Below are 20,292 nucleotides of genomic sequence, written 5' to 3' on the forward strand. Positions count from 1 at the left end.
CGACTGGAGAGCGCTCTGTGGTTGATTTAGTGGGTCTTCACTCGACCCCCACAGCATCGATCGCAGCAGCATCGATCCCTGGTAAGTGTAGACTTGGCCTCTATCTTGAATCATTAACATACATGTTGCCTTAATGGTAATCTCAGTATAGAAACACCATGTTACCTACTCCAGCAGAAACATCACATAATACTTATGAAGATCTATATTTGTAATTGTATATATCAGTTACTGAAGAAAAGTATCAGATTTACCATTAACCCGAATTTAATATTTGTGATTTGACCGTGATAGAAATTTCTATATTGCTGTATCTGTTAATCGTATTTGAAAAAAAATTAATGAAATATTCAAATGATGAACCCAGGTTGGAATGATTAGAAATACTACTCAAAAGAACAGAACAGATTGCAGTAGGAGAATGGAATGGAAAACCTTGTGGTTATATAACTTATTTTTTGTTGTGCACTAACAAAAACTAGGATTTAAGCATCTGACAGTAGTAAACTTCTCAGTTATGGTATTTGAAAATCCGTTCAATTTATTTAACTAGGTGCCTATTTGAAACATGCAGTCATAGAAATATCAGATTATTTAAGCATATGTATAAATAGTACTGCTGTCAAGTGAAGAACAGGTAGATTTGACTAAATCTTGCTTTCTGAAAATATTCAAATTTTCTTGCACTTTGTACCTTTTCTATGAAATCATCATCATATAGGACAACCCTAATGCTGTGAGATTGTGGTCTTAAGACTTGTCCTCTGAAATCTGGAATGCTAGATTAGTTTCCAAAATAGTTAGTACACACTCAAAGCGTGCAACATCTTGTATTAAAGTATGTCTTTTCATATGTGAACCACAGAATTACACCCAAAGATAAGAAATGTATTCACATAACTTGCTCAGTAAATATTCACCATGAAATATAATTCCATAAAGTAACACCACAAACTTTATTATGTGACTTGTAATTAATATCACAAATTTGGTCTGAAGAGCTTGACTTCTGGTGATGCCTCAGCTTGGACTGTACAGGTATCCCTGCAATCATGAAGCCTATTAAGGACCAAAGTACTGTTTAGCATTATATATGCTATTTTGTAAAGCTTTTATTCCAAAGACGCTGAAATAGTTATCAAAAACCTTTGCAAAATCACATAGCTGAACAGCAAAACAAATCTGTAGAGTCTTAGGCAAACTATATTCAGATGCATTTATGGTTGAGTACATAGTAGTAGTTTTGGGTAAATGTATTACAGGGATGTTGCAGTTTTCCCCAAAACAACTCTTCAAGAAATTCCGAGGTCAGATTAAATTGAAATGAAATCTAAACATGTTGATTTATGAAAATGCAGTTAGGGTACCCAAGAACCTTACCTCTGCCCTCAGCCATGTAACATGATTATAAGGCATTTTGGTGCATGTGGTCTTAGAATAGAGAAATCTGTCTCTTAGAGATAGATGAGTTTCCCCCTGCCCATTGGTGTAATTGCCAGACAGATTTAGGGAGGTTGGGTGCTCTAATTGTGCATTTCCATAACTTAACATGTTTTAAGTTTAACTCTGCATTCCTTTGTTTATATTACACATTTGCTGTAATGTTTTGTCCTAAGTTGTTAAAGTACTTCAAACTTGAACATTTTTTTGTTTCGGAATTTCTTTAATGTATGAAACTTTGCATGGAAGCCAAATACAGTTAATGATCATTAATGTCAAATCATGAAAAATGTAGTATCAACCTTAAATCGTGTCTGTGGTCAGATTCATGGTATTCTTCTTCGAGTGCTTGCTCATGTCCATTTCACATTAGGTGTGTGTGCTCGCCATATGCACCAGTGCTGGAAGTTTTTCCCTCAGCAGTATCCGTAGGGGACTAGCTCTGGCGCCCTCTGGAGTGGCGCCCGCATGGCGCAGTATAAGGGGCGCCGCCAGCTCCCCCCACCCTCAGTTCCTTCTTGCCGCCAGTGATGGTGCTGGAATATCTGCTGTTTCAGCTAGCGTTGTTTTGTTTTCTGTTCTTGTGAACTTTGAAAATCTGTAATATAGTTGTGTACAGTTAGTAGTTTCTTAGTTATCCTTAGTAGTAGTTCTCAACTTTTCGTTAGTCCCAAATGGGACTCAGCTGTTTTAAACCCTGCTATTGCTGCGAACGGCCTATGCCCATCAGCGATCCACATACCAGCTGCCTAAGGTGCTTAAGCAAAGGGCACATAAGTCACAAGTGCTCTATCTGCAAGTCCTTTAAACCTAGGACAAAGAAGGAGCACGATATCCATCTGAAAGCGCTCCTAAAGGAGTCGGCACTCACTCTGGCACCGGAGCAGCAGTCCAGCTCCGCACTAAGCACAGAGGCCTCTGTGGGCAGTGCTCTGCCAGCGTGGTCCACGAGCCAGCACCAATCCCCCTCCACAGCTCTGGGGAAGAAGTCAAGCAGTGCAGCCCATCTCATGCTTCTCCTGTGACCCCGGATAGCGGGGCAGGCCCTAGCCAGTTTCAGGTGCCATCGACGCTCGAAGCTCTTTGAGTGTCTCAAGAGATCCTGATGCTCCCCATGCTGCCCACACTGACTCCCGCGGTACCCCAGTGTCAGGAAAAACCCGCATTGGGACCTGTGCATGTGTCCCCACCTCAGCAGTACTGATCCCCATTAAGAGGGACGTCCCACCAATGTTTGCCCACCTGAAGCCGTCACGTCTCAGGACTGGAGAGGCAGGCTCAGCGGAGCCCACCTCAGTCCCCCACCAGGGGCACCAATTGAGGGACTCAAGGTGTAACTTGCTGGTAGATTGGCACAAACCCTCTGAGGCATGTGCCACTCAGCAAGAATGCCGGGACTGGCCCCGACTGTCTCCAAGGGCCCAGTACTGACCCCGGGACCAATCGGACACCAGAAACCACTGATTGCTGGGCCATCATCACCTGCCTCCAAGAAGGAGGTCGCCCTATTCAGGACGATCCTCCTGGCAACCGGGCCGTAGTAGCTCCCGGTCCTGTTCAGTGTCCCAGTGCTGGTCAAGTAGTATGATGCGTGGATCACTGGGTATCCGACGCAGATCCGCTGAACACCCGAGAGCCCGACCAAGACAGCGTTGCTCGGACAGGTGGACTTAGAGATGTAGTGACTGGCACTGGTTGGACAAGAGCCACTGTTCAGCTCGATCCTGGTCGCCCGGGACCGACTGCTCCACTGGTAGTTCCAGCTCGGAGAGAGATTCCCTGCCTGTGGGACAAGCCCCAGTACCAGCGGTGCCATCTACATTATTGGCACCGGAACCTGTCCCATGGCCCAAAGCACAGTGGCCAGCGCCATGGTATCCTTGGAACCTTTGGGGGTTCACCCAACCTTCCCAGGCTGCCTGATCAGAGTTGGGAGCCTCGGAGAGGCCAGCGACCTCAGTATCCCATCTCCCTCCGGTGCTCGAGGCTTTGGGGAGTAAGACTCCATGGTCCAGGAGGACCATAGGGAGCAAGCTGTTGGACCACCAATGGCCGTGGAGGTTCCTAGAGCACTGTCCTCATCGTCGCCGGACAAGGCTATCACAGGGCCCCCTCACCCAGTTACTCAGGATGACGCCAAAACGCACCAGGAACTTTTGAAGGGGGTCGCTTCTAACCTGGGGCTTCAGGCAGAGGAATTGGAAGAGCTCTCAGACTCTGTTTGATGTCCTCTGCTCCTCGGCTCTTGCCAGGGTGGCTCTACCCCTTCATGAAGGGATTTCCAAGCTCAGTAATGCCCTGTGGCAGACCCCTTCTTCCCTGGCCCCTATCTCTAAAAGGGACGAACTCAAGTACTTCATGCTGACCAAAGGGCACAAGTACTTGTACTCCTACCCAGCCCCTCATTCCCTTGTGACTGAGGCGGTTAACCACAAGGAAAGACAAGGACAACCCAGGGCCACCCCCAAAAATAAAGACTCGAGGAGGCTGGATCTCTTTGGACGTAAGGTTTATTCGTCTTCCAGCCTTCAGCTGAGAGTGGCCAACCACCAAGCCCTCCTTTGTCAATATGATGTTAATATGCAGCAAGCCATGGCCAAGTTTGAAGAGTTGCTCCCCGTGGCTTCCAAGAAGGAGTTCAGAGTGATCCTTGATGAGGGCATGACTGCGGCCAGAGCGGCCCTCCAGGCAGCATCAAATGCTGCGGCTGCCCACACCATGGCTTCTGCTATCTCCATGTGGCAAGTCTCCTGGCTTCTCCTCCATGGGCTGTACACCGAGGCCCAGCAGTCATTGCAGGACCTTCCCTTCGGCGGGGCCCTATTTGCGGAGCAAACACAGCAAGTTGAATAGCCTCAGGGACTCCCGCACCACCCTGAAAACCCTGGATCTCTACGTCCCAGCCCCAGCATGTAAACGGTTCAAACCACAGCAGCCTCAGGGCCAGGGGAGCCAGCCTTGGCAGGACCAGCCCCATAAATGAGCTAAGGGTTACAAGCACCGCCAGAGCCACCCGCCTCCACCCTTGGCCCTGTAGGGCTCAACCTGTAATAAGCAGGGGGCCAAACAGTCATTTTGAGGGTGCGCCTGAGGGCGACCTACCAGACTATTCCCAGGATCCATCTTTCCCAGTGTTCTCCAACTGCCTTTCCCCTTTCCTCTTGGCGTGGACTGCTATAACTTCAGACTGCTGGGTCCTCAGCACAGTGGAACGGGGTTATACCCTCCAATTCTACCTCAAACTCATGAAGAGTTGCCATTTTGAAAATGGCTACTACAGCTCATTGTTCTCAACAGTGGTTTGGGGAAGATGCCATCCCCTTCTGCTGCTGAGAAACGTTGAGGAGGAAGTAAATGGTGGCACTCTTTGCAAGGGCAGCTTGTGGTCTGAGTCCTATTTAAAAACAATAGGTGGTGGCAGCCATTTTGAAAGAGGGCAGTTCTTAGCAGAATTCCTACTGAAGGAGAAACTTTCATTAGTGAAAAATAGCCGAGAGAAAACTATCAATTCTAAAAATCAAGTGTAGCATAAGCATAAGATTTCAGTGAGTTTCAACTATAAGGGAAGTCTGAAGAGACTCCATTAAGAGCATTAGGGACAATGGTTTGACATCAAGAGCTAAACTTATTAAACTCTAATAAATTAATGCATTTACTCAAGAATTCTCAGTGCTCTAATTTTGGGGAGGATATGTTTTATTCTTCCTAAATAAAAGGCTAAATCCCAGTTTTGTGCAAAACTTTAACTATGGAACTGTAACTGACTTTACCAGATTTATTCTATTCTGCATTATGTGGTGGTTGACCTTGCCATTGAAGTACATGCTGAGGTATTTGTCAGTGTAGGAACTGATGGACTAGAAGTTTCATGGGATTTGTGGTGATGATGAGGGCAAGAGGGGAAGACCATCTTAACATCAGCTAGCTGCTGAAATCCTCTCTTATCCTTGCTATTTTTAACTTTAAAGACACAACTCTACAATTCACTGTTTTTTGCTTTTGTATAGGCCATATTTAAAGGTGAGAAACTAGATCAACCACTAAATACAATATTACTGCTCTAATGGTCTTTTACATTTGTGTTTTAAGTGTATAGGGCTAGAAATTGGTCACTTACAGGTTTTCATGCTAGAAGAGATCCTTGTGATCTAGATTGACTATAGACAAAAATCTCACCCAGTAATTTCTGAATAAAACCTGTATCTTGTGGCTGAGTACAGCATAGTTTTTTATACCTCCAATCTTGATTTAAAGACTTGAACTGAGGGAAATTCTACCATGTCCGAAAGTAAATTGTTCCAATGGCTAATTCTTCTAGATGCTAAACATTTGCATATTATTTTTAGTCCGAATTTGTCAACATTTCATTTCTGGCCTTTGGATCTTGTTATACCTCTGCTATCTTAAATAACCGTCCGCTATTCAGAATCTCTCCCCATGTAGGTACTTATAGACCATGTTCAAGTTGTCTCAACCTCCTGTTTAAGGTAAATAGATTGAGCTTGTCTTGCTGTAAGGCAGGTTTCCCAGACTTAATGATTCTGAACCCTTTCCAACTACTCAGCATCCTTTCTGAAGTGTGAGCACAGACCTGATTCCCCTGTGCAACAGGGTGCTTGGAGAGGTTAGTGCAGTTAGCAGTTAGTGCACCTGACTTCCAGCCCCTTGTCTCTCTGTCAGAGCAGTAGAAGTGCCTGGTTTCTGACTCTAAGCTGTAAATGATTTGGCCTCCACCCACATCTGGGTCTTTGTTCTTCAGGGGGGTATAGCAGGGGGACCGGGGCCCTCCCTCTCCACTGGGTCCCAGCCCAGGGTTCCATGGGAAGCAACACCAGCAGGGTCCTCCCTGCAGAAAGTCTAAGTCCGCTGTTCTAGGCTGCTTCCTACCAAAGGAGTCCAAGTGAGCAGGGCCCTGCAGGATCTGCTGGTTCTCAAACGTGGTAGTGGTTGGAGAAGGCCTTGCCTGTGGGCCTTATCCACTCTGTAGTCCCCTCTCAGGCTCAGCCTTCTGTCTAGCTTCCCAGAGAAGGAGTCATCTCTCCTGCAGCCTGTCCTCCTGGGCTTCTGTGCTTCTTTTAACCCACTTCTCCAGCCAGAGCATGCTCAGCAGACCCGAAAGGGCAGGGCTACCTGGGCCTTTTGACCCCTTTGGGCCCAGTGTTGGGTTTGTTTACCCCTTCACACCCTGTTTGTACATCCAAGGATCATGTTAACCCTCTGAGTCATTGCATTGTCCTGGGAGTCTGTGTTCAGTAGGTCATCCATCAAGTCCTCTTGAGTCATTTCTTTCTGGGATACAGTTAACCATCCTTTAAGTGTGACCTGCCTTTTTCCTGGATGTATGACCTTTAATTTGACTGCACTAAAAAACATGTTCAAATAACACCAGTTTTCCAAGCAATACAGATCTCTGTTAAATTGATCTATTGTTACTATATTACCAGTTGGTGTCATCTGTGATTTTCTAGCAGTTTTATATCCTTCAGAAATCATAGATTCAAATATCATTGGGCCAAGAACCAATTTTTTTGGACCTCCGCTAGAAACATGACCTTTGGCTTTGGATGAAAAGTGACTTGCAGTTACTCTTTGAGATCAGTTTTTAATCCATTTAATGTGTTATATTGATTTTTTGAATCAGTGATGCCAACCAGTCTTGTAATCTCATCATGATTATATAAATTTTAACTGCTATGGAGGCTAAAACTGTGCAAATACTTTTTACCAGTTTTCTGGAGTTGAATGACATATTGGTATCCCAAATTCATGTTTATTTGCTGCTTATTACCTTTAGGCATGTACAGTTTCTTGAGTAATGATGGCCTTTGTCCTATGCCCTGCATTTGGTAATCCAGTGGTGCCCTCTTGAAAGGCCATGTTAAGGGAAAAGACTTTGTGAAAATACTATTACAACATACTGCACTGAATCAAAACCTATGTATAAAATTGGCTTTAAAAGCAAATCTCTAGGAGAGTATGCTTCTTGAAAGCACAAACCTTTAGATAAGTGAAAAATGAAAGTACACTTTAAAGTCAAAACTAATTAACTCTTATGCTTGTGAAAGGTGCTAGAGACTCATGTCTTCTATTGATAGCATGTGAATTTTACCTATTGAACTTCGGAGATCTTCATATGTTGAGGGTGCAGTTGAAGTGGCGAAGTAGCCAACCAAGGTGCAAGAGTGATGGGAGACATCCTACAGTGCACTTATTGCATCATTTGGTCTTAGTGCTCTCCCAGCGTAAACTAACTTACAGGACAGTATTAGTAGCATGATGTGAGTTGGCCTATATATTCCATAATCATGTACAGGCATTGGGCCAGTGGATATACAAGTGGTACAGATGGGCTGTGGCCACTACTCACACCATAGGCTGTAAAAGCAGCTGTAGGAGAGGGGAGCCTCAGGGCAGGTAGGATGGACTGGCAGAATACGCTTCCACACAGATTTTTGGACTTTGAACAGATAAGCCAAGAGTATTGGAAGTGCAAATATCCTCCACCCTGTCCTATCAATGTGCATGAGTCTTATTCTTGAAGGATCACTTCCAGGGTGAATAGTTCAGTCTCCAAACCCATTCAGTCCTTTGCCATTGCCAACAATGCTACCAGTAGTTCCAACTAGTATTAATTGTGGTTTAGGTCTATGTATGCTTGTCCATGCAGGACTGAAACCACTAATTTGTTCATTTAAACTGCCACACAGCTTTCAGATGACAGTGACTTAAGGTCACTGGTAACCTAGAACTGAAGAGCTCCAGAGCCTTATCACTGTCCATGAGCCATTTAGGTTCCAATAAATGCACTTGAGCACATCAGTAGGAGTCCTCACCTGCTTGAAGTTACACACGATCTTAAGTGTCTTGCTGGATTGAGGCCCAAGTCAACCTGAAAGTTTACCTGTTAAACATTGAACTTAAATTCACGTGTTTTCTAAATGGCTTGTACTTTTTAGGACAGTTTCTCAAACCAAGCCGAGTTGGAGTTGGAGTAATCTTTCCAATGTAGTGTTGTTCTCTTTTCACTCTTCAGATCAGTTTACACGCTAAAGAGCTCTTTGTATTGAATCATATATAGGCATATTTAACGAATTCCTGCTTTACTATGCTCTGAATGATGGGATGGGTTCCTTTCTTGGCTGTTGCAGGTTGTCCTGTTCCTGAATCTATAATTTTTAATGGATTTGTGAAGACTAGCTTTCTCAATCACTTCAGAGAGGAAAGGAGACTGATAGTTTAGTCCCCACAATTTTCATACCTTAAAAATCTTTTAAGCTAAAGAGGAAAACGCACTGGGTGTCTTTCAATCTTCCCTATTCAATTGCCGAAGATGTAACTACAGTTTCCATGAAACTTTGTGTGAATTGCAAAGGTAAGTTGTGTTCTGCTGGCTAGGCAGTAGAGCAGGTTAGAAAGTCCTGAGGAAACCTTCCTGGTCCCTGCCAGGTCACCATGGAACCATAGGTCCTTGGCCCAGGTACACCCCAGCTATGTAGAGTGCTTTGGGGCTGGAGATCACAGGTTTCTAGGGTCCCCACAGCAGAATGGGAAGCTTGGGGCCTCTGGATTGAGCTGGGTCTCGAAGTCTTCAGGCATCTTGCTGTGGAGCCTGGAGCCAGGGCTCACAGTGGTCCTAGGCTCACTGCCACTGTACCCAGGAACTTGGAAACCTCAGCCTGAGCTGTGACTGTTAGGGTTTAGGCTCCTGCAATGAGCTTGGAAGTCCTTGAGAGCCCAGACCGCAGGCCAGCTGGCTCCCCAGGTGGTGGGAGTCAGGTAGCTCAGAGAGTCAGACGATCCAGAAGGTTGGAAGCCCTGGGGTGCCCAGCTCTGGGGAAGTCTGCATAACAAGGCTGCCCAGGAGCCATGGACCCCGGGATCCCTGGCAGCTGCTGAAATTTGTCAGTTTCACTGTTGTCCACCATTGAATAATAGTGGTGAAACTGGTATCATGTCAGTTTCACAAAAAATGTACCAGGATTTGGGGATCATATTTTGTTTGGGAAACACCATGCTTTGGTGCTTTTGAAACCAATTCTTTTTCAGAATTCCTGGTTCATGAGAAACTTTCAAACATTTGGTTTTAACCTGAATCTGGCCAGAACCAAATTTTGAAATGTTGAAATATTCCATGAACTGGAAACTCTGAATTTTGGCTAGTTTTACTAGGCAGTATCACTTAACTAATAGATTGCTCCTGAAGCTGTGCTGGCTTTGTAAATGATAATTCTACAGAAAGAAAGCTATTTTCAGCTATATTTGAAATGTAATTAAACATTCTTTTGTGATGTAGGGATTTGTTGCATTTAACTTTCACTGGCTTTGGAATATACCTGTATAGGTCTCTGCTTATCAAAGGGAATACCCGCTGCAATGTTTCTTCTATCCCTCTTAGAAGTATGGGGGGAATTAAGACAATCTGAGGGTAACATTAAGTCAAAACTAATTTGAACTACAAAAGTGTTCCTGTCAATATGCTTTTTGTAAAACAAAACCCTCAAACTGAGAATACACCATCATTTTTATTAAGCATCACATTTTTATTTGTAATTTAGAAAACATTTCCTTTTAAATGTAGTTATTAAATGTGGAGAAACACATGTATGCATCCTCAGGATGTATTGATCTTTAGCCTGTGCTGGATTATGGTGCATAAAAATATTGCCTGTGTGTTATGTGGATTTAAATATGTGGGTGAGCATACAGATATATAATTAAACATGGTGAAGAGGCTACACAAACTTATGGATATCATCAAAACAAGCTCACATGGCATCTATTTACATCTTAACAGTCCAAAACAATCATTCTAACAAGACACTTACAGCTTTTCTTTTGTCTAGTGTTGCTACATGACTGCCAAATAGGAAGATATTTAGGGCATCATAACTTCCAGATGTGTTCAGTGACTTGTCTGCATTAGGTATTTTACTCAAGGTTATATTTGAACAATATCTCCTTTTGATTTAGTAAAAGATGTAAAATCTGTAGTACTGAAACTTCACACAATCTATATGTTAACTTTGGCTATTGCTACTAATCATGTGGGGTGGAAGAGACTTCTGAAGTGTAATACCTTACTAATCTAGTATTTGTTTGAATAACCCTTCATTAGTTAAATGCTTCTAAAATATTTTATAGGGTTTAGTTTAGCAGCTTTTAAGAGGAACAAAAGGAAGCTGGAGCTGGCAGAAAAGGTGGAAACAGATCTTATTCAGCTAAAGAAAAGAAGACAATCCAGTGAAAAGGTGAGTAGATCTTTTGTCACTCTTACCGCAAAGATAATTTATAATGTGAAAATTTCACATCTAAATTTTCATTTTGTAGATGAAGTGACCTGATATAGCATCACAAACTACTCATCTTTGGCCATCTTATGGTATAATATCAGATCATCTAAATTATCTTCTGTGCTGATAGAACTTCCTGCTATTTGCAATTTCAAAAGAACTGAGAAAAAAGATGCCTTTTTGTCTTGTCTGTGATGTAAATATATCTACACTATTGCACATTTTAAAGTGGAAATGTGACAAGTGTAAATATGGGCAGATAAATATCTAATAAAACATTTTCTCCAGCTTGGGATCTATCATTGTTTCCCATTTTTTAATGTTTCCTGATAACACTATTTTGTGGACCTGGAGGTGGTGAAATTTGAAATATCAGGTAGGTAAATGTGCATCAGTTCATGCATCTAGTATTGACCTGGCCCATGTTACTTATGCTCCTTTACTACAAAACTGCCACAATTCTCTCCTTTTCTTCCCCTCCCTGCTAGTTTGACTTTTGAGCCTTTGTTGTCACTTCAGCATCATGTCTCTCTGTTGCTTAATATATAGGTTTACAGTAGGAGTATTAATATATAGTTGGCTAAAGTAGGATACTTAGTACAATACTAAATAAAAGAAAAATTAGTGGTGGACTGTGTAAGTCACAACTGTGGGGTTGGTCTATTGAAGACTTTACAAGTAGTGCAGCAAGGCAACCGCTGTAGCCTATTCCAAACATATCCCTTCCGTGAAATATGACTACTGTGAAAGTGAAGGGTAGTAGTTCTTTTAAACATTTACTTGCATTTTGTTTGTGGCCAATGCCTTTCTTGGACAGCCAGTTCTCCAGACTCTGGTGGCCTGATTCTCCACTGGCTTGTAGTCACTTACCCTCATTTAAAGTGCACGTAAATGCTACGGAACTAGAATGACAAAGTGGGTGAGGTAATATCTTTTATTGGACCAACATTACCTCACCCACCTTGTCTCTTTAATACCCTGGGACCAATGTGGCGACAATAATACTGCATATGAAAGTGGAATAATATTTTACCGTTGCTCTGTACTGGAGTAAATGACTGCACAAGGTGCAAGGCAGTGAAGAATCAGGCCTATTTCTTCTACATTCTCAAGTCCATACCTTCCTTATGTAAAGGTGCTAAGGCTCAGTAGAGAAGATAAGAATTAGAGGGGGAAAATGGGTTATTTACTGGTATCTGACCTTTGCCTGTTGCTTACAGGCTTGTGCACACTTCCCTGTAACTGAGGGAGGAGGGTCTCTGCAGAGTATTGACATTCATGTAATGTGGGGCAGGTCAATGCTTGATACATGTGCTGGTGCGTGATTTTACCAACCTGCAATTTGAAATTTCAATGGACATGTGGCAGCAGTTATGGGGAGCACCCACAGACCAGGGATAGTAAGTAGAGGAGATGACCAAATATGAGAACTCTGCTTAGTGGTAAGTAATTTGATTAATCCCACCACTTTCTCTAAATTTCAGTGAATTCGGTCCTTATGAAAGAAACCAGATTGACAACGCTGTGGGCTGAAATAATGTGTCTACGTAATATGTAGAATGCAGGCAGTTGCAGGCCAGTGAGAAAGCTTTTAATATGCATCAAATCTGATCTGAAGGGAACAACTTTAGGGCTAAGAGGGATATGTTAGTCCCTGGCCTCCCTCGGTTCAGATGAGGGATTAAATAATTGGATGTAGCAATTCTGTAGCACACTCAACAAAAATTACACTGAAATCAGACCTGGATAACTCATTTTGGGCCCAATTCTGGACCCACTAATACCAGTCAAGACTCCCTCAGACTGCAGTGGGAATTGGATCAGTCCTCTGTGGACAGCTTGACTACTCAGAGGGTCTTGTGAAAGTCAATTGAATTTCCGATTTCTTAAAACACACCATTTTTCACAGCCTTAATTTTTTTCCAGAGGGCTAGTTCACATGTAAATGTCTTGTTTAGATAGTGTTTACTCATTTAATGTTTCATTTTGGACATCCATTCTCTTTGTTGGGTGGATTTTTCAGAAGTCATGAAGTGGAGTAGAACTTGCATATACAATAAAGTGAATATTTAAAAATGTAAGGATTGGAGCCTTTACATGGTACTTGCACATTACAGGATAAAACCTCAATGAGCTTGATTTTTCTTTTTTTCCCCTAACAGAGTTCCCCTGGGGTGCCTTTCATTTGGTTGACAAACCTGTTCCACGCCAGTGAATATTTTAACCCAACATTTTTAATTACAGCCAGAGTGATTGTCCTAATTTCACTGGAGCCTCTTCAGAAAAAAGCAGTGTCCTGACTTGGCTTTATGCAGTTGCAGTTGAGAGGCCATATGCACTTACATTGCCTTGGTGTTAGCCAGGAAGGTACAGGTAGCACAACATAAACTATAGTTTCAGCTAGTTTCAAAAGACCAGATCTTCAGCTGGTGTAAATCAGTATAACTCATTCATTTCAGCGTGACTGCATCAATTGAACATTTGGCCCAGTGTATCTGTGTGTTGGGAAAACTAGCATGTTAATTGGTCTGAATTAGTTTGGAATCTCCACTATTTGGCTTAATAAAATTGAGTCAGTGGAACACATACTGGAGGAATCACTATCAATTAAGTCTTTTGGATAATCTGATACGAGGATATCAGATCCTTGTTTGAGTGTGCAGTAGCACCTGCCACTGCCATTGTAATTAAGGTGGTGTAAGGGGACTTTTAATGCTTACAACAGCATTTCATGCTAAGTTAAAGCGTGGCATCAAGGTTCCATTACCAAAGGCAGAATATTTTACTAGATTAAATATAATCAAAAACTTTATTCACTACTTCATCTGGTGTCCAAAACATACAATCCTCAAAATTTCATATACTTATGCACTTCTAGAGTAAACTTCTTCTGAGAAGTGCAGAATTTTCCCTACCCATCTTGGAGGGGTTTCCCCGCATTCTTTGCATGTATTGGGGGTGGGTTCTGACCTGTCCCTCCAGTGCTTCCTCTTTATTCTTTCACAAAGCTAAAGATGGACAATGTAGGCGAAATGGCTGTGCCATTCTCTCAGTACCTGTTGTTCTGGTTCATGGAAGGAACAGATGCGAAAGCAGAGTGTACCCTCAGAGGAAGAGGAAAAGAGGCAACCTCTGTAGTCTACAGCTCCTAACTAGGGATGTAAAATGTTAAATGGTTAACTGATAAGTATTAGTCTTACTGTTAATATATTGCAGGTAACGTTTAAAACAGATTGGTAAAATACTTTTGTGACATTGTAATACCAAATGTGCACATTAAAAAAACCTCAGCAATACCGGGGGGCTCTGGAGTTCGCAGCGCTCTCGCAGCTCGGGGCATCACTTCCGGCAGCTGCCTTTGGCTGAGAATGGTGAACCGCAGCCACTGGGAGCTACAGGCAGCGATGGCTGCGGACGGTCAGTGTAAACAAACTGTCTCGCGGCCCGCTAGCAGATAACCCTGACGGGCCGTATGCGGCCCACGACTGCTTTAAAGTATTCCTCCATAGCACTGAGTACTCCTTTTATATAAGAACTAGACAATGCCACTGACCAGAGTAGTTTTGCTATCGAACAGCAGTATGTCAAAGCATACTGTGGAACTTTTAGTGTGCAGTAGCAGCATCCACACAGTGGGCTAGTGTGCTTTCTGTAAGCTGACTGGTTAGACAAGGCCCAAGTGAACAACAAAATATTCTTAGTTTTTTTTTCACAATTTCTACAATTTAGTTAAAAGTTCTAATCTCTGTTATTCTTTAGCATTTCTTTATGAGAGTTTCTAATTTAAAGTTAAAAATCTGTTTAACTTCACTACATTTAGGGGTGAAGAAACTAGAAATTGACCTAAAATACATTTCCACATCTTCAAGATTGTATGTGCATGCTAAATAATTAGATGATACAGAGTTTGAGAAATTATATTCCTTTGCATGTGAGCTAATCTTAAATGTATTCATAAGTGGAGCTGTTTCTGTTTAAGTGGATTAGGTGATTTATTCCCCAGCTGGGCGTGGAGTACTGACTGATTGGCCAACTGTCACCCAGAGTGTTCTGACCGCAGACACAAGTAATTATCAGCAATAGATGTTCACTTTTGTTCCCCCTATTAACTTCTTCTTTCCAGTATAAAATGCCATTCCCTTCCTAAATATCCATTTAAAAAAACCTGACTTCGAACATGGTTGAAAATGTTTATTCGTACTAGAGGATGGCAAAAGGTCCTGTTCTTAATCTGCAATTTTTTTTGGCTGTTAAGCTTTTTTTCAGTTATATTGAAACAAGCCACTTGCCTGAAGAATTGCCATCTGCTTGATTTGAGTAACATTGGGTTTAAGTCGTATGTACACAAGAGTCTTTGTTCAGGCCCACTGCTTTTGAAAAACAAAAGCCCTAAATTGCATGTTGGACTTGATTGCCAATGCAATTTAGTTTTAAAGATATTTTAACTAACTTAACTGTATGTGAGTATTTTCCTTTTTCTAATTGTGATTTAAGGAGTTTAGGAAATATATACTTGTGCCTGCAGTCAGAACAATCTGGGTGACATATTACTCATCTGCAGAGATGGCTTTTTAGTAGTCATCACATCAGCCCATAGGGTCTTGGACATTGGTGCTTTGATGGTAGGTCCTGCCTTTTACAGTATTCTGGATGTATTATCACTTACGATGCTGCAGTCATTCAGTCCCTACTCCCCCCAAAGGATGATAGTGCATTTGACCAGATCATAGGTAACATCTACGACATAATTTAAGAATGTGCTAGTATATGAGCTATGGAGGGCCACTACGTAGTCTTCAATACATACATTTTAGAAACACTATACCATGTCCCATGCTGCTAGATCCAGTGTGGCACTTGGTTCAGCAGTGCTATCTTCAGATCTGGACTGGATTCCAAAGCTCCTTCCTCCCTTTGGGGATACTGCTTGGAAGTCATCCTTCTGCTTAAGATTCACAGCCATGAATCCTTTTCTGCAGTTAGATGCCTAAGCCCAGTCAGCCATTTTCAAGAAACAGAGGAGAAGGAGGAGACCCCTTACAGCCTTTAATGCAGTGGGTAGAGTACTTATCCAGGAGGTGGGAGAGCTGGGTTCCATCCCCCTCTGCTTGATGTGGAGCAGGGACTTGAACCAGAGTCTCTCTTGCTTCTCAGGAGAGTGCCCTTACCATTGGGCTATTAGTACTCATAGGGTATGTCTACACTACGAAATTAGGCCAATTTTATAGAAGTCAATTTTTAGAAACTGATTGTATACAGTTGATTGTGTATGTCCACACTAAGCACATTAAGTCAGTGAAGTGCGTCCTCACCACCATGGCTAGCATCGACTTATAGAGCAGTGCACTGTGGGTAGCTATCCCACAGTTCCCGCAGTCTCCGCTGCCCATTGGAGTTCTGGGTTAAGCTCCCAATGCCTGATGGGGCAAAAACATTGTTACGTGTGGTTTTCGGTACATGTCGTCAGGCCCCCCTCCCTCCATGAAAGCAACAGCAGACAGTCGTTCTGCTCCTTTTTTTCCTGGGTTACCTGTGCAGACGCCATACCACGGCAAGCATGGAACCCGCTCAGCTCACCATTACCTTATGTCTTCTGGGTACTGCTGGCAGATGCAGTACTGCATTGCTACACATCAGCAGCTTCTTGCTTTCACGGCAGACGGTGCGGTAGGACTGATAGCCGTCGTATGTCTCCTGGGTGCTCCTGGCAGACCTCCGTGAGGTTGATTGGGGCACCTGGACAGACATGGCTATTCTCCTCTTAGAGCACTGAATGGGAACCAGAGACTCCAGGTCATTCTCTTCTTTAAGTTTCATCTCATGGAGATTCAGTCCTCCCTGGAATATCATGCGAGCTGGAGGCTTCTGCCTCAGGCTGCTCTCCCAGCCGGCAACACCGCACAGTCACACCTACCTCAGCTTGCCCCTTGCTCCCATGGTTCATGAAGCCTGGACAGTAGTAAGGAGCAGTTCAGCTATAGGCTGAGCAAGTGCAGAATGGTGGTAGAATGTGCCTTTGGACGTTTAAAAGCTCGCTGATGCTGTTTGCTGACTAGGTCAGACCTCAGCGCGACCAACATTCCTATTGTTATTGCTGCTTGTTGTGTGCTCCATTCTCTGGAGTGGAGTGGCTGGGCGCTCGGAGCCTCCCCTCCCCCCACACCCACCGCATTCTTGGGCGTCTAGGTGAGGAGGCTATGGAACATGGGGAGAAGGGTAGGCGGTTATACAGTGGATGCACCAGCAGTCTGTGCTTTTGTTGGCTTTCCTGCAGCTCCAACAGACGCTTCATCATGTCCGTTTGCTCCCCCATTAGCCTTAGCATCGCGTCCTGCCTCTGCTCTTTGCACTCACTTAATTCTTTTCTGGCCTCTGCCACTGAATGCCTCCATGTATTAAGCTGTGCCTTATCAGTGCGGGAGGACTACATGAGCTCGGAAAACATGTCATCGCGAGTGCGTTTTTTTCGCCTTCTAATCTGTGATAACCTCAGGGATGGAAATGATAGGGGGAGTGTAGAAACATTCTATGATTCTGGGGGGACTGCATGGTCACCTGTGCTGCTGACTCCTGCTGAGTTCGCCACACTGACCAAACAGGAAATGAAATTCAGAAGTTCCCGGGGCTCTTCCTGTGTACCTGGCTAGTGCACTGGAGTTCAAAGTGCTGTCCAGAGCGGTCACAATGGAGCGCTGTGGGTAACTCGTGGAGGCCAATACCGTCAATTTGCGTCTGCACTACCCCAAATTCGACTCAGCAAGGTCTATTTTAGCTCTTCTCCCCTCATCAGGGAGGCGTACAGAAGTCGATTTTAAGAGCCCTTCAGGTCGACTGAACAGGGTTGGTTGTGTGGACGCAGTCATTTTTAAATCGACCTAAAATGGATAAATTCGACCTAAGCCCGTAGTGTAGACCAGACCTTATTACTGGAGTTAATAGCCACAGTGTGTGATATTTTACATCCAGCATTTAAGTTAGTAAGCTATTTACATGCTAAAAATTGAAGTGGACATTCTAATTTTGTATGTTTGAAGAGACTTGTTTTTTTCCCCAATATCTCATTTTTAAGTAAAGAAAAATTAATGAACTCTATGGAGAATCTTCTATGGAAGACCCTCAGTTCTAGCTTTCACTTTCTCCTTAACTTCTAAAAAGATAAATTACCAGTACAGTGTGACTCTTGTCCTAGCTGTACGGTGTGACTGGGGTTGGAGGGGCAATCCTACAAATGTGTACATGGGTAACTTTACTCACATGAGTAGCTTCATTGAATTCAGTGGAACTGTTCACCAGGATCATTGTGTGCAGGATTGAGTTTTTATAAAAACTTAAATGTATGCCATGGAGCTAGTGACACGAAATACCCATAAATGAGTTAATAGTAGAACTGAGCATAATTTTTTCCATGATTAAATTATTTGCCAAAAAATGCAGTTCTGGTTGACCTGAAACTATTTGTGAATTGGTCAAGTTCGCCAAATAGTTCTGACGAAACCAAAAAATGAACACAAGTGGTAGTGTTGGAGTGAAACTTCATTTTGGCATTGTCGAAACATTTTTGGGCTGGTGTAACAAGATGGGGAGATGGTGAGAGCACCACCCTTCTTATAAGTTTTGGCTCAGTGGCTTGAGAGTCATTCTCCATCTCTTTCCTTGATTTAGTGACTATTCATGAATAAGTGAATTGCCGCTTTGAATGACAATTTACAACATTACAGACCAGGTACACTGTGGACAGCAATAAAGAAGCTTTTTTTGTTGGCCTGCCAGTTAGTCATCAGATTTTGAGCACTGCTTTTGCGTACTTTTAAAGAAATATAATTTAATTTTAGCCCTCTGTTTAGTGTACTCTTTTTGGTAGTTGCTTCTCTTTGTATGTCCTGCAGGAGAATGACTCAGGAACACTGGATACAGTTGGTGCGGTCGTTGTTGACCAAGAAGGAAATGTTGCTGCTGCTGTCTCCAGTGGAGGCTTGGCTTTGAAGCATCCTGGAAGAGTTGGTCAGGTGATTATGTATTTTCAACAGGGGACAGTTACTTAGTATTACCAGGGAATGGCTTACATATTTAATAAACAGTGCAACTGCAAACTAGCCAAGAGTCAGGTGATAGTGAATTGATGCCTTAGCATTCAAATCTGAAGACCTGGATTCCGTTCTTGACTACTCTGCATGGGGAAATGAGTTTTGTCTAATCTAGAGGATCTTTATCAGTGTTGCAGAACTTCATCTAATTTGGCATGCTTTGTGGTTATTACATAAGACTGGAATAGCAGGTGTATTGCAGGTTAGTTGGGATGCATAGGTAGAGCCTGCTCTTGGTACGCTTCGCTTTTGCTAGTGCTGTTAGTATCTCACTTTTGCCACTCATTAAATACCCCACAAAGCTTAAAAGAAAAAGTGCCACTCTGATAACTGTTAGATAAATTTACCAGTTCTATAAGGTTTTGATCAATATGTGAGGATAACATGTCCATTTTCAAATTCAGCGATGCTCTTTTGTTGTGCTAGAATCTTTTGAAGGAGGTGATTTATGTTTTAATATTTTAAACATAAAACATGTTTTAAAGAACTCTTTAAAGCATAAGAGTAGTGGATTAGGGTCCACCACTCTTAGGTTTCACTCTGTAGTAATAGGGCCCATTCCAGCTCCTGTTGAAATGAATGTGAGTTTTACCATTGCAGCAAGATTGAGCCCTCCATCCCTACCTAGGGAGATAAGAGCACCTCCAAGGTACTCCTCTTCAGGATTGAGTAACTGTTGGAGGATGTAGCAAAATGTACTGGAGTAGCTATTTTGAATCTTATTCTTTTATCCTATGTAATAATCTCCCTTTTTCCCAAAAACTAAGTACTTGAATTTATAAAAGATCCATTTCTCTTCTCAGGCAGCTCTTTATGGATGTGGCTGCTGGGCTGAAAATATTGGAGTTCATAACCCTTATTCCACAGCTGTGAGTACTTCAGGTATTTGCTACTTTTGTAAATATTTTGAACTGCTCTTCAGTTTTCTTCCATGTAAAAATTCAAAACAAGTTATTTAATGTATAGTGAATTAAAATCTTAAGACTCATGTGGTAGCATAGCAGAAAGTGTGTTCTTCAAGCCAATGAATTCAGTGTCATAAACTACCAAAGAGCCTTTGTTAACATGCTTATGGAAGTTTCAGACAAACTTATTCAGAGTCTGTGCTTGTTATCCTTAAACAATCGATTTGTGGCTGCTTACCTTCTTACCTATATTTTGATCCATCAGTAACAATTTGTTGCACCATCTGGTGATTAGCCCCTTCTGGTTGCCCTTTTCTGTAATGAGAGTTTCTATCCTTGTTAATCATCTCCTGAAACTTAGGCTTCCTACATGTGTTTTGATGTGTGTTAGATGCAAATAGTCCCCCAATAATATTTTAGTAAATTTGGTATTGCCAGTTCCCCTTCCAGTGTGGATCTATGTTTATTGTCCAATACTAATGTAACTCCTGTTTGAATTTCCTTATTCTTTTTCATGTACATATTGTTAAGTCCTGAAGTAGGAAACTTTTTTGGCAACGGTTCTTCTTTACT

General features: G+C 42.6%; 1 protein-coding gene across 14 annotated transcripts in view; it reads left to right on the top strand.

The window, feature by feature from the left end:
* The window catches only part of TASP1 (taspase 1), a 157,266-nt gene that overhangs the window by 38,857 nt on the left and 98,117 nt on the right, over positions 1-20,292 (top strand). For all 14 annotated transcript variants that reach the window (XR_012158326.1, XR_012158327.1, XM_073339577.1 and 11 more), the window contains 3 exons: positions 10,582-10,688; positions 18,617-18,736; positions 19,618-19,696. Coding sequence is in view for 12 of the 14 variants with exons in the window: in XM_073339577.1 (XP_073195678.1) it covers positions 10,582-10,688; positions 18,617-18,736; positions 19,618-19,696 (306 nt within the window). In the remaining 2 variants the exon portion in view is untranslated. The remainder of the gene's footprint in view (positions 1-10,581; positions 10,689-18,616; positions 18,737-19,617; positions 19,697-20,292) is intronic.

This window comes from Lepidochelys kempii, chromosome 3 (genome assembly GCF_965140265.1).
Source record: "Lepidochelys kempii isolate rLepKem1 chromosome 3, rLepKem1.hap2, whole genome shotgun sequence".
NCBI lineage: Eukaryota > Metazoa > Chordata > Testudines > Cheloniidae > Lepidochelys > Lepidochelys kempii.